Source organism: Equus asinus, chromosome 2, assembly GCF_041296235.1.
Source record: "Equus asinus isolate D_3611 breed Donkey chromosome 2, EquAss-T2T_v2, whole genome shotgun sequence".
NCBI classification, from domain to species: Eukaryota; Metazoa; Chordata; class Mammalia; order Perissodactyla; family Equidae; genus Equus; species Equus asinus.
In genome coordinates, this window is record NC_091791.1 from 161,533,923 (window position 1) to 161,550,473 (window position 16,551).

The following is a 16,551-nucleotide window of genomic DNA, read 5'->3' on the forward strand; positions in this document are numbered from 1 at the left end:
AATATGAAAAGGATCGCTCAGTCCTCCACACATCCCCTTTTCAAATCTCAAAGTCCCTCCCAGAGGCAGTTTAGGGTAGTAGTTAAAAGAACCGGTTCTGGGGCCGAAATGCCTGGGGTGGTCCAGGCTCTGCAATGTGGCGGTTGAGTGAGACTGGAGAAATTGTTTAACCTCTCCTAACTGCGAGTTATTTAACTGTGCTTCCATTTTCTCCTTTCATACTCAGTGCTCAATAAATGTGAGCTACTATATTTATTACAGGGAGGAAAAAATAATAACTCCGAGGACTGCGAATAGGCCTTGACTTCCTTTCTGCTAATAGTTCATCAAAAAGATAAATATAATACTAAACAAATTTTAACATTTGAGTTTTTTTAAGTTAATCATTGTATCAGGTACAATATCATAATTAGCCTTCTGATACGTTCACCCAAACTCCGTAGGCTTGGGGTTCACAGCATCTACAGAGGGAACGACTCGAGAGCAAGAGACTAGCAGATGCAAGGATTTCAACTAAGCCACCTTGAGCATTGCCTCAAAGTTACCTTCAGTATTACCTACCTCGAAGTTGTTTTGCTTAGTTTTCTTTTGTCTTATTTCCCATATATAAGGCACATATATGTAGTGCTCTAAAGTAGAAAGCAAGCAGCCCTGGCGGTCCAGTGGTTAAGATTCAGAGCTCTCACAGCCTCGGCCTGGTCTCACCGCCTGGGCTCAATTCCTGGTCAGGGAACCATACAGCCCACCTGTCAGTTGTTATACCATGGTGGCTACTTGTTACTGTGATGCTGAAAGCTTTGCCACCAGTATTTCAAATACCAGTAGGGTCATCCATGGTGGACAGGTTTCAGCGGAGCTTCCAGACTAAGACTAGGAAGAAGGACCTGGCCACCCACTTCTGAAAAAAACTGGCCACGAAAACCCTATAAATAGCAACAGTGCATTATCTGATATAGCGCCAGAAGGTGAGAGGATGGCGCAAAAATACCGGGCAGGGTTCTGCTCTGCTGTACACAGGGTCTCTAGGGGTCAGAATCGACTCAACGGCACCACTAACAAAAAGCAGAAAGCAAAGGGCATAAACAGTATTAAACTCTGGGGTTAGCCAACCGGTCCTTACACAGGTAAGGCTCTGCTGTGAATTTTTTTCTTTCTAATCATTTCAATTAATCTCCATTTGGGGCACAAATGAGTTATATGAGATATGAGAACAAGGAGGCCTCAGGCAGGGCAATCAATCCTGTCCCATTTAATCTCTAGGCACCGAGAATGGTATTCTCATAAACCTAAATATAAACAATACTTCAGAATCTGAAAAGCAGAAGGGACCTTAGGGGTCACCAACTCAAACCAAAATGAAGGAATAATCTTTCCAAAATCTCTTCGTCCAGCTTTGCCTGAAAATATGATGTAGCGGTAACAGTGGTAAAAGCTAAAAGCAGTGGTGGCTGCAACTGTCATTTATGCCCCAGGCCCTGTGCCAAGCATTGACATACACTGACACATTGAATCATTAAACTGTGAAGTGAGAAAATCCTAAAAGAAAATGTAAGATGGAATTTTTAAGACCACTCCAAAAAAGGATAAAAGCCTAACATTTTAATAGAATGGGTTATAAATGTTAGCATAAGTCAAAAAAATATATGGTTCATTCTCTAAATGATATAGCATCATTTTACTTAATTTACTTCAAGATGAGTAAAACAGAAGCACCTTCACTCACTCAGTTCAACGGGTTAAAGACACTTCTTATTAGGCCTGTGTGCCAGACACTTTAGTAAGTACCAAAGGGACCATTACTACAAGTACTGTTAAAACACCATCCCTGCAGCCAAGAGCGTCTACTTTGTTCTCAGCAAAGCAGTGACTGGTTGACAGAAACGTGAGAGATAAAACATAGAGGAGTCAAGGGCAGCTTGGTGGAAATCCCAGCTCTGCCACCAGCTATGACAGCTTAGGCAAGTCAGTGAACCTATACAAATGAAGATTTTATATATACAAAATAAAATTGTTTACACAACTTTCAGTTTCTTAAAAAATAAGTTGTCATAAAATGCTATATAAAGTTTTTTTACATATACATGAAATAATGTTATAAAGACAAAACGTGATACATCATGTGCACTAGACAGACCTGAGTCTTCTTCATTTCCTCGTAAGCTCGCCCTAAGAATTTCTTCATACCTCACTCAAATTTGACTTATTATCTACCTTAATCCTAACAGGGTTAAATATGTCACACTTAGTTTTAAGTTTTATAACTTTTTCCAACTCCATTTCTGTACACAACTACTATCTTTAGGGACGTCTGACCTACTACACCCTTATGATATTACAAATATTTCAGTAATAGGAAATTTTGCCTCAATCGGAAAATATAATAACTTTTTAATCTATGTGCCTGAGAATTCAAAATATAAAGACAGTTTTTAAGTTTTGTACCACAAATGTTAAAATAACAGCAGAATGGCTCATAAAGACAGTAATCTAACCCCTTGAGCTGGGATACCAGTAGAGTTAGAGTTCGCCCCATATCACTGCCTGCTCGGAGCTGTAAGAAATTTCCTTCTATGAATGTGGGAAGCAGACCGATCATACTGCTATTAAAATTCAGACCTGCCTGCTGAAACATTTACACACTGAAAATTCAGGAAGACGAAGGCTAGTGATCCTCGATTCCTACACATATACAATAAAAGAAAACTACGCTATTTTAAAAAAAGAACTGTGCATCTGATGCTGCCCCCAAATACTAGAGTCCGTCAGGGGCATTCTTTCAATAAACATTTATTCTGCGCCTACTGTGTACCACGCACTGCACAGGCAGTGAACAAAACAGACCAAAAAAGCCTTTCCCTTCTAAGAACAGGGATGACTCCCCGTTTTAGAAGGCTGCCCAAGTCTTAGCACCTGGAGACCGAGCGATGGGCGCGCCCCCACGCCACCAGAGTTAATCACGCTGACACCCACCCGAACCCAAGAGCCCCCTAGCCTTGCAGCCCGGACACTCAGCCTCACCCCGGGTCCTGAACCATAACGGGCCCAGGATCCCCAGGCCAGGCTGGGGAAGCCCGCAGACCACGCCCTCCCAGGCCCCGCCGCGGGGAGGCGGCCAGGGGCGCACCCTCGCACGCGCCACGTGCACACCGGCGCGCGCCCCCGCCGCCCGTCCCGCGCAGGCGCCGCCGCCGCCGCCCGGCTCGCGCGCGCCCCGCACGCCTCTCTTGGCTCTGACTCGCGCCCCGGACGCCTCAAGCCCCGGTTCCGCGCGCCCGCGGCCCCGACCCCACCAGCCGTCGCCTCTTACCGGCAAGCTGGCCCAGGCGCCCCGGCCTCCCGGCTCCCGGCGGCCGCCTCGCGGCGCGCCTCCTCCTCGGCCCCCGCGGCCGCCGCGGAAGCCCCGGCCGCGGCCCCGGCGACCGCCTCCGTCCCCGCCGCCGCCGCCTCTCGCCACGGCCCCGGCGGCCCCCGCCCGCTCGCGGTCGCGATCTCCACCCGGCCGGCCGCGACCGGGCCGGCGTCCGCGGCCGCCCCGAGCTCCTCGCTCCACCTGCATGTGGCCGCCGCCGGCGGTGCTGAGCGCGCGGGAGCCGGGCCGCCGCGGAGACGCCCTGGCCCCACCGGAAACGGGCCGCACGGAGGAGCGGCGCGGGGTGCGGGGCGCCGGGGCCGGCAGGTGGGGCCGGAACCGGGCGCGCGGAGGTGGGGGTGCCGAGCAGAGGCCCGGCCCGTGCGAGCTGCAAGGGGGGTGGCGGGCGGCGAGTGAAAGGACGCGCTGTGGGACATAAACAGCTTGTATGCTAGGAACTCGTTTTTGTTGAAAAGAAAAGAAATCGAAATATGGGTGTATTTGCATAAGAAAATGTCCAAAAAAGTACATACCAAAACGTTAGCAGTGGTTCACTGTGTGGTGAGACTTCTAGTGAGTTAATTTTTCTATTTTTTCTGTTTAATCTCCTGATTTTCAAGAATGAATATGTATAGGTATTCAAATTATACTAAATTTGGGATTCAGGAGGAGGTATGGAGGAACAGGCGGGTGGGTCCCTGGTGAGAGATGTGGACTGCAGCCAGCCACGGGGCGTAGGGACAACACTGCGGAGCGGGTGAGGCATAGAAGGGGCTCCGAGGTCCTCAAGAGAATTTTTGTAGAAGTGGCTACTTTTAGCTCAACCTTAGCACAGGAGCGTTTACTTCTAAGAGCCCTGTGGTAGGTGCAACTGTCATCCTTGTTTTGCAAGAGGAAACACCCTAGAGAAGTTCAACAGCGCGCTTTATGTGACACAGCTAGGTAGTGGGAACGGGCATTCTAACTCAGGCAGGCTCGCTGCAGTCTAGTGTGTGTTGCTTGTTTTGTTTAGTAGAAAGTTTTTGAGACTCATCCACGTTTTACGATTTAATATTCTGTTCCTTTTTCTTGCGAAATAGTAGTCCATTTTCTAATCTAGTTATTCTTTTAACCAAGGGGAAGAAGGGCAATTGGTTATACCCATACTCGAGAGCTCTATTTAACTTTGTGTTGTGGAAACCACATGAAAATAATAAAAACAAGGGCTAAAATGTCCATCATCCAGTCAGTGTAGCAAAACAAGTGTTTTGTTCCTTCCCAGTCCTTTCTGGACCCTAAAAAATCATATATAGTTAGCTCTATTCATTGCTTCTCATTGTCTACTCTGTGGCAGGCACAGTGCTTGGTCCTGAAGATTAAAAAGAAAAAAAAAAGCTACTGTCCCTGCCCTCAAGTAGCTCACTTCTTACAAGGAAGAAAACCCTGTGAACAGATTATTACACTTGCGTGCTGAGTGCAGTGAGGTTCCAGGTGAAGACCCAAAGGAAGAAATGTTAAACTGCCTAAAAGAGTGGCCCAGGGCTTCATGAGAAATAGGCCCTGGAGGCAACACTTGATGGTGGAGCAGGAGTTTGCCTGGTTGATAAGTAGGGCGCTTTCTAGGCAGAGGGAGTCACTGAAGGATGGTAAACCGGAGAGAAACACAATCTTAAACGTAGTAATGGCACGCTTCTAAGAACTTCCCATGTAGCGCTGCCTTAACTTCCCAGCAGCCCTGTGAGGAGTACTGGTGTCGTCCCTGTTTTACAGCTGAGGGATCTAAGACAGGGAGGTTAGGTAACTCCCAGCGTCACACAGCAGTAAGTCATGGAATGATTGGAACCCAGGGCAACTGGCTCCAGAGTCTGTGCTGTTAACCACTACCCTCAGAAAGTCATTCTGTGGAGGAGAATTAGACTAGTAGGTAGAGCCGAAGGAAACTACTGGAATAGTCCAAGCCACAAATAATTAGGGCCTGAATTAAGTCAAGAGCCAAGGAGGCAGATGATGAGACAGATAGGAGGTGGGAGAATGGACAGGACTTTGTGTCCAGTTGTAAGTGGGGGCTCAGGGGTGAGAAGTTAGGGGTGATGCCCAGATTTCCAGCTTGAGTGACCAGGTAGTTAATGATGCCATTAGTCAGGAGAGGGAACACGGGTGGGGGAGGAGATGGCAAGGAAGGTTGTCAGGATAGTAGTATTTTTTAACATTGTAGTCTGTATTTTTCTGTGTTACTTCGTTGTGTTAATAGTTAACATTTTTGTTAGACACTGTTATTTCCAACATAGTACATCCATTTTCTTTCTTTTCCTTCTCTATTCAGACTTTCCCCCATTTATTTTTTATTCCTTCATACCTAATTTCCCCACCCCCTTTTTTTCTTTGTCTCTACTTGTGAACTTAAGACACTTAGGGGCACTCAGGATTAAGTCATTCATCCCCATGCTAAACTCTCAAATTCAATAATCCCACCCCTAGAGAAACACTAAACAGCAAGATGGGAATAGTACAAAAATTTTATCCTTTCCTCTGCACACAGTAAAGGAACTAACAGGAGATGCAGACAGATGTGAGAGGCCTTTTTGACAACCTGGGACCCCATCCCCCGTGTGGTCAGGAACGGTACATTATCTCTTCCTAATTCTAAACATAAAGTTGGTAGCTTGAAATGGGCCGTGGTGGGAATTTTTACACCACATAAACTGGCAAATTTCTGCAAATCAGGGCTTTGTTGGGGAGGAGAGCAGAAACACGTTGTTAAATATTTCCCAGCACACCACCCATTTGGGCTCTCATCCAGATGAACATCCACGTATTAATCTCGTACCAGACAATAGCACAAATCAGTTTCTCAACTTTGGCACATTTAGGGCTGGGTAGTTTTTTGTGGTGGTGACTTGTCCTGCGCCTTGATGTTTCACAGCCATCCCGTTCTCTACCCACTAGCATCCCTCTCCACCCCCCGCACACCTGTTGTGATACCAAAAAAACGTCTCCAGACATTGCCAAATGTTCCCTGAGGGGCAAAATCATCCTGGATGAGAACCGCTAGCGCAAATTGATTTAACTCTGTAACTCTCCCTGAGGAAGCCTCCAAAATTTGAGGTTGAAAACATAGTGGGTTTCAGGTTAAGCCATCTTCATTAGGACACCTTCACTATGTTTGATACTTTCACTTAATACTCAATTTACAACTCAGTAACACTACTGAAAGGTACTATTATGCTTGTTTTACAGATAGACTTCCTTGTGGTTAGTGAGAGCTAACATTCACTTAACATGAACTTTGTGACTGGCACTGTTCTTAAACACTGCACATACTAACTCATTTATTCTTCATAATATTCCTATGAGATAAATACTATTACTATTCCTAGTTTACAGATAAGAAAACTGAGTCACAAAGGAGTTAAATAATCTGCTCAAGCTAGTAAGTGACAGAACTGGGATTCATACACGCACAGTCTGGTTTCAGAATCTGTGCCCTTAAGTCTATGCTGCAGATGCCATCAGAAGTTCAGGGACTGCATTACTATTCCTTCCCACATCTATTAATTCAAGGTGTTTTTTTTCCAGTTCAACCGGGAGTGTTTAGGATATGGAGAATTCTGAGGTCCCCTGCTAATAGGTCCTGATTGAAGGATACCTCTAGCTGAGGTTCTTCCTTTTTTTTTGCTGAGGAAGATTTGCCCTGAGCTAACATCTGTTGCCAATCTTCCTCTTTTTTTCTTTTTTTAAATATGTGAGCCACCACCACAGCATGGACACTGACAAATGATGTAGGTCCATGCCCAGGGACCAAACTCACGCCACCAAAGCAGAGCACACCAAACTTAACCACTAGGCCACTGGGCCTGGCCCTAGCTTAGGTTCTTTTAACCAGGATGTCAAGTATGCTTTCCTCATTTGATTCTGATCAGCATGGAAAAAGTATGTCACAAGGGATGAAAATGTCACATAAGTACCTCCTGCATTGCAAGAAACCAGAGACCTTTTGATTTGATAAATAACAAAGGAAAGGAGGATTTTCTGGTATTGCTTTTACTTGATAGTCCTGATTTTAAACATATGCCATTGCATGAATAAGAAATTCAGTTTTCCCTTAGGTAGTATTCATGAGACATCAAAAACAAAGTGCTGAATTACAGAGGTAGCTCCTTAAGAAAACAAACTGCCCTTTTTGCATATTTTTAAATATATATAATCTAATTTTTTTTTTTAAAGGAAGCCAATTCCTTAAGGCAATAGTTCTCAAAATGTGGACCAGAGCACAGCATCACCTGGGAACTCATTAGAAATGCAAATTCTCAGGCCTCAACCCAGGATCAGAAACTGTGGGGACGCGGCCCAGCAATGAGTGGTTTAACAAACCCCCCATCAGGTGATTCTGATGCACGCTGGAGTCTGAGAATCACTGTCATTGGAGCCTTCAAACATCACAGGAAAACCTCATAATTCCTAGTCCAAGACCGTGGATCTTAGAAGCTCTCACTGTTTGATGAAAGAGGATGTTATGATAGGACTTAAAAAAAAAAGCACTGTCTCCTTGCAAATATAATTTTCACGGAACAAATGTTTCTTCCTGATTCTTCTCTTCATAGGCAGGCAGATTTTCTACAATTTAGTTGATTTCTGATGCTTAGTATGTGAACAGCACAAACCAGAAGACACTGATAAGATCTCTTGAAAAGATGGTTTTTTATTTACTGTGTTTTGAACAGCTGCAACCACTCTTGAAGGGTGCCCTCCGGCTGCAGTGGGAGGGACTTTAGCAGGAGCTATCCTTTCCGGCCAGAATCCCCAGCCTGTAACCTGGTGGCAATGAGGGCAAGTGAACCGCCTGTCAGGTCACAATGGTGCTTTGGCCACTAGAGCTGGAGTCGGGGGCAGAGACCTCCCCAAAGTGAGCAGAGAAAACTCCTAACATACAGAATTCACAACTTGATCCTTTCTCCTCTCTCCCTCCACCCTCACTCTCAGCTGCTGCCCTTCTTTCTATTTCTCAGAGAAATCGAAGCAATCAGAAAAGAATTTCCACCACTGCCATTACTACTACTCGCAGCCTACCTACATCTGTACCCATATACACTGCCTCCTCTCCTGTTACTACAGCGAGGTCTCTGCTCCAGTGTGAGGCCAATGGCTGTATTATTGTACTAGGTCCCATCCCCGCTCACCTACCTGAGGACATCTCTCCAGCAACTGCCCTCACTCTCCTACATGTCAGTTTTTACTTTCTAACGGATCATTCATATTAGCATACAAACACGCTATATTTCCGCCTTTAGTTTTTAAACAACTCTTGGCCCCACATCCTAATCCAGTTTCTGCCCCATTTCTCTACTCCCTTTTATAGCAGAACTCCTCAGAGGAGTCATCTGTAGCACTGTCTGCAATTCTCCTCCCATTTACTCTTTAATCCACTCCACAAGGCTTTCGTGCCTACCACTTCACCACAATGACTGAGCTCTCTGTCACTGTGCTCTCCATGTAACTAAATCCAATAGTCGGGTCTCACGCCTAATCTTTCGTCTTATCAGCCTCATTTGGTACAGTTGGTCACTCCTTCCTCCTTGAAACATTGTCTTGCTGTTGCTTCCAGAACAACACGCTATCCTTGGGGATTCAAAGACGACTATATAATCCGTACCTTTAAGTCTGTTGAGAAGACTTGGACAATACAGGCAGGAGCTTCTGGACTTCCAGATTCTCACATATTCTGTTTGTGGCTGTACTTCCCAGACTTTTTCATGTCATGGCACACATAGAAAATGATAATATGTGCCCAGTATTCTGGGATAACAAGACAGGACAGATCACAGCAGAAGGCGACCCACTTAGGCCACTCCAAGGCCTGAGGGGGACACAGTGCATGCACTCAATGGCTCCAGTTTCTGCCTTCATGTCAAGCAATCCCACTGCTGTTTTCCTGTCCTACAATGAAAATTCAATCGTTTGATGTCCTTGTATTAGACTTCTCTGTCACATAAATGTAGTGTAAAGCCTCAACTTAATTCTTATATCCTCTTTTTCTTAGAACTCTACAAGATTAACTCCTTCAGTTCAAGGACTATTGTAAATCTCTTTTACATGCCCCACAGCATCTAGCACAGTGGTAAACACAGAACATATTTTTTAAAAACATGTCACATTAAAATTCCATTCCAGATATTATTGCTTCAGTGACATTGAGAAGGCATTTCTTCATCACCATATATCTTTGGACAGCATTCTATCCTAGCAATCAAAAGAGGTTAGATAGACCTCTCTTTAAAATAGAAACCAAAAAGGCAGGTCCAGAACCTCCCTTACTCACACGTTCAGTCACTGGAAGTTCTTCCCGATATCTAACCAAATGTTCCCATGTGTGTTTAAGCTTACTTTCTCCTGATTTATCCTTGAAAAGGAAGGTGGGGGAGGGAGAGCAGCTCATGAATACTCTCCATAACAACATGAGCTGGTTATGATGATGTCCTCATATCACTGGATTGTAGATGCTATTAAAGTTTTCCACTGTGGTTGCTATAGAAACAGTGAAGAGTGGTTCAGGCATAAAGCTTCTCAGAGAAAAGGTATTTCAGAAAAGCAAGGTCTAAGCTTATCTTATGCAAAGTCTCCGAAGTCATCAAGGCCCCTGCACAAGGAAAGGAATTCATTTAGTACACAGTGTTACCTTTTCTGGCTTTTATGTTGTTTTGCTTTATTTGTAATTTATTGACAACAAAGAAGCAAGAAACAATCTGCCAAAGTTGGGAACAAGGAGAACTTTATTACTCTGGGATTCTTTGTCTTCTGTTCAGTGGTGGAAAATAAACCAGGGATGACAATTTCCTCACTGTTGATGGTGGCACAATAGAAATAAACACACTCTTGACACTGTGAGGAAAAATGGGAAGTTTTATTTTATTTATTTATTTAAAATTTTGTCTAAAGGTATGGTTTTTGGTGAGGAAGAGTGGCCCTGCACTAACATCTGTTGCCAATCTTCCTCTTTTTTTTTCCTCCCCAAAGCCCCAGAACGTAGTTGTATATCCTAGTTGTAAGTCATTCTAGTTCTTCTCTGTGGGATGCCTCCACAGCATGGCTTGATGAGCAGTGCATAGGTCCACATCCAGGATCCAAACCAGCAAGCCCCGGGCCTCGGAAGCGGAGCACATGAACTTAAACACTCAGCCACAGGGCCCATGCCAAATGGGAACTTTTAAAATTTGAGTAACCAAATAAGAATGCAGAAGAATTCTCACCCCCCAATAACCACTCCATTTCATTTGTCTTTGCAATCCAAAAAAAAACCCAGTGAGTTACCCCTCCCCCATAAACACAATCTTTTACTCAAAAATCTTTTAATGATTCAAAAAGTTTATTGTGGAAGACCATCATGCCTGAAACTCAATTTTCACACTCAACTATCATGCACAAAAAGAAGTCAATCCTCCAGTCATCGAACCTACCTCATATCCCAAATACCTTTGTCTCTGGAAAGATCTGTCCATTCCCACCAGCTTAGAATCAGGAAAACTCATTCTCTCAAAAATAAGCCAAGAAAAAAATGGAAAGAATAAGGGAAGGAAAGCTGGAAAGGAAATATGTATTAATTTCAAACAGGAGAAATAAAAAGAACTCAAATGTCCTTGAAAGGTAGAAGGAGATCCAAATGTTACTGCACATTTCAGTTGGAAAACCCTGTTTTCAACAGCACCTTTTCAAGAAGTTGAGAAATTATCCTTAGCCTTGCTATTTAAAGCACGGTTCACAGATCAGCAGCACAGAGCACTCAGGAGCCTTTGAGAAACGTGGAATCGCAATCCCATCCCTCCGCAGTTTAACGAGATCCACCAGGTAGTTCATAAGCATGTTACATTTTGAGGAGCACTGATTCTAGTCCTGGGGGTTTTTCTGTTTCTAACCTGTTCCCAGGTGGTGCCAATACTGCCCGTCTATCAACTGCACCTTGAGTAGCCAAGATCGAGAGAGGTCACTGATTTCCACCCTGGCTGCACGTGAGACTCACCTGGGGGATTTCAGAACGGCATGATGCCCTGGGCTCTCCCACAGACACTCGGAGTTAGCAGGTCTGCGGTGGGGTCCAGACATTAGTATTTTTCAAAAACTCCTGGATGATTCTAATGAGCCTCCTGTGATGAGATCCACTTTCCTAGACTAACCCTTCATTTTATAATTAAAACCCCAGACTGACGTTAGAATAGCACTTGGTGGTTTCCCTACATTATCTCATTTGGGAGCCCTCAAAACAACTCTCTAGGGGAAGTGGAGCAGATACTGTTATACCCATTTAACGGATGAGAAAACTGAGGGCTCGAAATTAGGTGAGAGCTGCTTTCACTACACTAACTTCCAGAGCAGCTAACTGGTATTTCCCCAGCTCAAAATAGTGGAAAGTTGAGGGCTGAAATTCAGACAATGTCAAATGTTTTCATTGTGAGTCTATAAGAAAAGCCTGAGCATTTTAAAGGATGAATCATCAATTCCAATCTCTTAATTTTATATGTAGGGGAACTGAGGCCCAGAGATTTGTCTCAAACCACAAGATTTTAGCTGAAATGAGAACTGTGATCTCCATACTCCTAGTTCAGTACGTTTCCTACTAACCCGCATTTCTCAAGCGCAGCCTGTGGATTCCACAGGATGCCAACAGATGTTCCTCTGAAAAAGCTTAGATATGCTAAGACACCTCTGGGTTAAACCAAATTAAACAGTGTCCTTGACCTCAGGACCTCTCAGCCTTCCCTGGGCTCACGTGTCTTCTGAAACTCTGAGAGCTTTGTACAATACATGAAATTTTCTCAATTTATTTGACTATAGAAGCACTTCTTTCGATCAAGTATCTTGAAGTAGTCCTGGTCTAATGAGCAGACTTTCAGGAAGACTGTTGCCCTTGGCTCTCTTCAAGGTTATTCTGCTTCAGTGGTTGGGACCAATTGTTACACCCTTAGAGGGAGAGCACCAAGTACTATAACTACAGGGAAAAGGAGCATTAGGACCGTGAAGCATCTAAAACAGCCAGCTCAAGGCCACAGAAGCATTGCCTCATCATTTTATTCCGCCTTGTCCCTTAATATGGCAGCCTCCAGACCCACACCCACAACACGAAGAGTCATTTGATGTCCCTGTTGCCGGATTGCTACTTTGTAATGAACATTCCCCTGTGTCAGGCACTGTGCAAAAATCTTAAAGTGATTATCTCACTTAATCCTTAAAACAACGCTATGAGGTAAAGACTCTTAGCATCTCCACTTTAAACTTTAAAAATCTCAGACTTAAAGAGGTTAAGTAACACGTCCAAAGCCACACAGTAAGTAATGGAACTAGATTTTGAACCTGTAGCTGCCCGATGCCAGATTCAGTTGTATGATTATGAGATGATGTTGCCAGTATAAATGATCTTCTTTTCCCTTTATCAAAGTGTTTATTCCATTTATCACTGAGACAGAGAGAGAGACAGAGATTTCTAAAGAAGTTTTAAGGATTGTAGGGGCTGACACGTCTGAAATGTGCAGTGTAGGCCAGCAGGAGTCAGTGTTGTAGTCTTGAATCTGAGGGCAGTCTCGAGGCAGAATTCCTTCTTCTGGGGACCTCAGTCGTTTCCCTTAAGGCCTTCAACTGATTCGATGAGTCCCACCCCTGCTATGGAGGATAATCTGCTTTACTCAAAGTCTACTGATTTACGTGTTAGTCACATCTAAGAAATACCTTCATAGCAGCATCTAGACTCAAGTGTTTGACCAAACAACTGGGTACCATAGCCTAGCCAAGGTGACATTTTAAAATTAACTGTCATACACTGTAATATACAAAATTGTAAAAACGTAGATATCTTAGATCCTATAGACCAATTTCCTTATTTTTGCAAATGAGGAAACCAGTCAGGGAGGATAAGCCCCCAGTTATACATGTGCATTCACAGGAGAACGTGCACACCCAAATTCCCAGAACCTTTCATAAATTGCTCACTGCCTTCCAATAAAATTAAGTGGAAAAACTAAATCCTTCCAAAATACCATTTATTTCCATTTTGAAGACTTGATTAGAAAAATTCAGCAAGCAGTCAGTTCATTTTATTACTTCTCTCCAGACTAATGATCCCAACACCGCAGATGTTGGGACACCTTCAGAGCAGATCGGGAGTCTGGAAACAGCTGACACAGTTCTCCCAGATAGTAGACTTCTCTCTTAAGTCCACTCCTCTCCCTCCTACGCCATCCCCTCAAAATCTCTAGACTCACCTCTCTCTTCTCAGGCTTCCTCCCACTTGATTGCTCCTTTTGCTTCTGGGCTTACAATCAAGCTCTTCCCCTCTGAGGCTGAAACACTCTCTCCTCAACACACCCCCACACATGCCTTTTGCCTAGCTAAAGCCCATTCTGCTTCAAGTGTCAGCTTAGACATCTTCTCCTCAGGAAGTGCTTCCCCCATCCCCACCAGACTGGGTTAGATGTTCTCTTCATGTGCCCCCGTGGCATGCAGTACTGACCCGCTGATATTTACTACCTGTTTATTTATCTATATCCCCTCTAGAGTCTTGTTCCGTGGTATTCCCAGCATTAGAGTCTGTCACATAAAAGACATTTAATAAATACTTTTGGGAGGAAAGAAGGAATGAAGGAGAAAGGAAGGAATTTCTGTAGACCCTTTCTTGCACTGTGCAGCTTATATCTAATAACTAGAAACAGGCTGTGATGGAATTTGCCCAAAGGACTGTAGGGTGTAGAGTAACTTTGGTCTTTTCAGGTGCTAGGAAGTCTCCGTCTAGTGACTTGGCATCTTGGGGATCTGCTTTGCGTCTTTGGATGTTGACAACACCAAGGAGTTATCAGTATAAGGTAACAGGAGGCCAGACCAGGGTGGCAGCAGCATGAATGGAAAGGGACACATGAGGGGGATATTTCGTGGGTAAATTGTTCTGTATTAGGTGGGATGTGAAGGAGAAGGGTGCAAGATCAGGAAGTCAGGAGAATCCGGTTTCTGATACGAGACAATGTCATCAATTCCATATTGAATTTTAAGGCAGTAAAAAAATCTAAAATATAGTTGAAAATATAATACAAAGCCAAAAAAACCTATAGCCCTTCACAAATTTGTCATCTTTATATCAATTTCTGTTTCAAAGAAGGGTCAAGACTGGCCAGTAGGCAGAGTAGGTATTGCCTACATGGCACACCTTGAGGGTCATCACAAAGACTCTTCTCCCTTTGCTGTCTGTCATGTCACCGTGCCTGGAATTTTGTAATTAAAATGGAATTTCCCATGTATCATCAAATATACATTCCTGCACATATTACACCTCTGGAAGAAAAGATAAGAAATAGTAACACTGGTTACCTCTGGTAAAGAGAGATTGGTAGCTTGGAGGCCATAGGTGAGAGAGAGATGTATCTTTTACCGTTTATACTTTTGTACCCATTGAAGCTTTTTATTTATTTCATTTTTATTTATTTATTTTATTTTTATTTATTTTTTTTTCTTCTTCTCCCCAAAGGCTCCAAACACATAGTTGTGTATTCTGGTTGTGGGTCCTTCTAGTTGTGGCACGTGGGACGCCACCTCAGCATGGCCTGACGAGTGGTGCCATGTCCACACCCAGGATCCGAACCAGCGAAACCCAGGGCCATCAAAGTGGAGCGTGCGAACTTAACCACTTGGCCACAGGGCCAGCACCCCATTGAAGCTTTTTATCATGTACATAGATTTTTAATCTAAAAAAAGAAAATTTTCTTTTATTTTTACAAGTTGGAATTTGTCAGTGGGGGCTTGATGAAATAAATTATAGTACATCCATTAAGTAGGATAATGTGCAGTCATTAAAACGAAAAAAGATAGCTTTGATCCAAAAGAGGTATTGATACAAAAGATGTCCATGATGATTTGTTAAGTAAAAAACAAAATTGAGAGTGTAAACATTAAAAATTCACCCATTTGAAAATAATTGTATTTAAATATTTGTTAGTGTATGCATAGGAAAAACCTATCAAAATACACACTAAACTCCTAGCATTGATTATCTCTGCAAGATGGAATTAGAGGAGACTTTTGTTTTCTAAGTTACACATTGTGACGCTGCTTGAACTTTCCTAAGAAGTATATTACTTTATAATCAGAAAAAAAGATAAATTTTTATGACATACAAATAGCTCAAGAATGGAGGGAGGGTCATCATCTTCAGCAGCTGGGGCAAATTTCACACTCTCAAGACGAAAACCAGGTATGCACTGGGGGTTTGTGCATTAAGTCAGGGAGGTGCCTTAATATTGTCTTGGCTCACAACAGTCCCTCGATAATGTTAAATAATTGAATTTATCATTAAACTCAATAATGTTTAATAATTGCACTATAGAGTAGCTACAACTTGTCTTTTTGTTTCTGCCCTTCAGGCCATTGCAGTCTAAAGTAATATCATCATCTGCTTTCTCCTCTTTACTGCTCCCCAACAATCCACTACTTTTCTTTTTTTTTTTTTTTTTGAGGAAGATTAACCCTGAGCTAACAACTGCTGCCAATCTTCCTCTTTTTGCTGAGGAAGACTGGCCTTGAGCTAACACCCATGCCCATCTTCCTCCACTTTATATGTGGGGCACCTGCCACAGCATGGCTTGACAAGGGGTGTGTATGTCGGCACCAAGGATCCAAACCTGCAGACCCCGGACTGCTGAAGTGGAATGTGCAAACTTAACCACTGCGCCACCAGGCCATCCCTAACTTCTTTTCTTTCCTTTTCCTTCCCACTCCTCATCTTCTCAGCCCTCTTTTTTTCCCCTCTTTTTTTTTTCCTGCTTCAGGAAGATTAGCCCTGAGCTAACATCTGTGCCAGTCTTCCTCTACTTTATATGTGGGACACCACCATAGCATGGCTGACGAGTGGTTGTAGGTCTACACCAGGATCCCAACCGGTGAACTGGGCCACCAAAGCAGAACACCCAACTTAACTACTAGGCCACAGGCTGGCCCCTTTCTCTCTTTTTTTAATTGCCCAGTGGAACCACAAGAGGGCAGCAGCGTCATGTATAAGAAAGGCTCTTAGGCATCGTAATCATAAAAACCAAAGGAATAAAGCCATTATAAAAATGTTACCAAAACTTTAGAGAGTTCAGCATCTTGCTCTGAATATCTGTGTGACCACATTTAATATTCTGTTAGAAATGATAAACAAGGAATGGAAAAGAAATTCACACTAGTGAGTGGAGCTAATGTATTTCCCTCTCTTCCAG

The 16,551-nt window shown here is 43.7% G+C and overlaps 2 protein-coding genes across 2 annotated transcripts in view; one reads left to right on the forward strand and one right to left on the reverse strand.

Annotated features, from left to right (window-relative positions):
• AVEN (apoptosis and caspase activation inhibitor) overlaps positions 1–3,895 on the reverse strand; it is a 164,419-nt gene extending 160,524 nt beyond the window's left edge. Inside the window, exon 1 of the mRNA XM_070503897.1 lies at positions 3,308–3,895. Coding sequence (XP_070359998.1) covers positions 3,308–3,880 — 573 coding nt within the window. The 5' untranslated portion in view covers positions 3,881–3,895. The remainder of the gene's footprint in view (positions 1–3,307) is intronic.
• Positions 1–16,551, forward strand: part of CHRM5 (cholinergic receptor muscarinic 5) — a 106,594-nt gene that overhangs the window by 71,949 nt on the left and 18,094 nt on the right. The gene's annotated exons all lie outside the window — the stretch shown is intronic.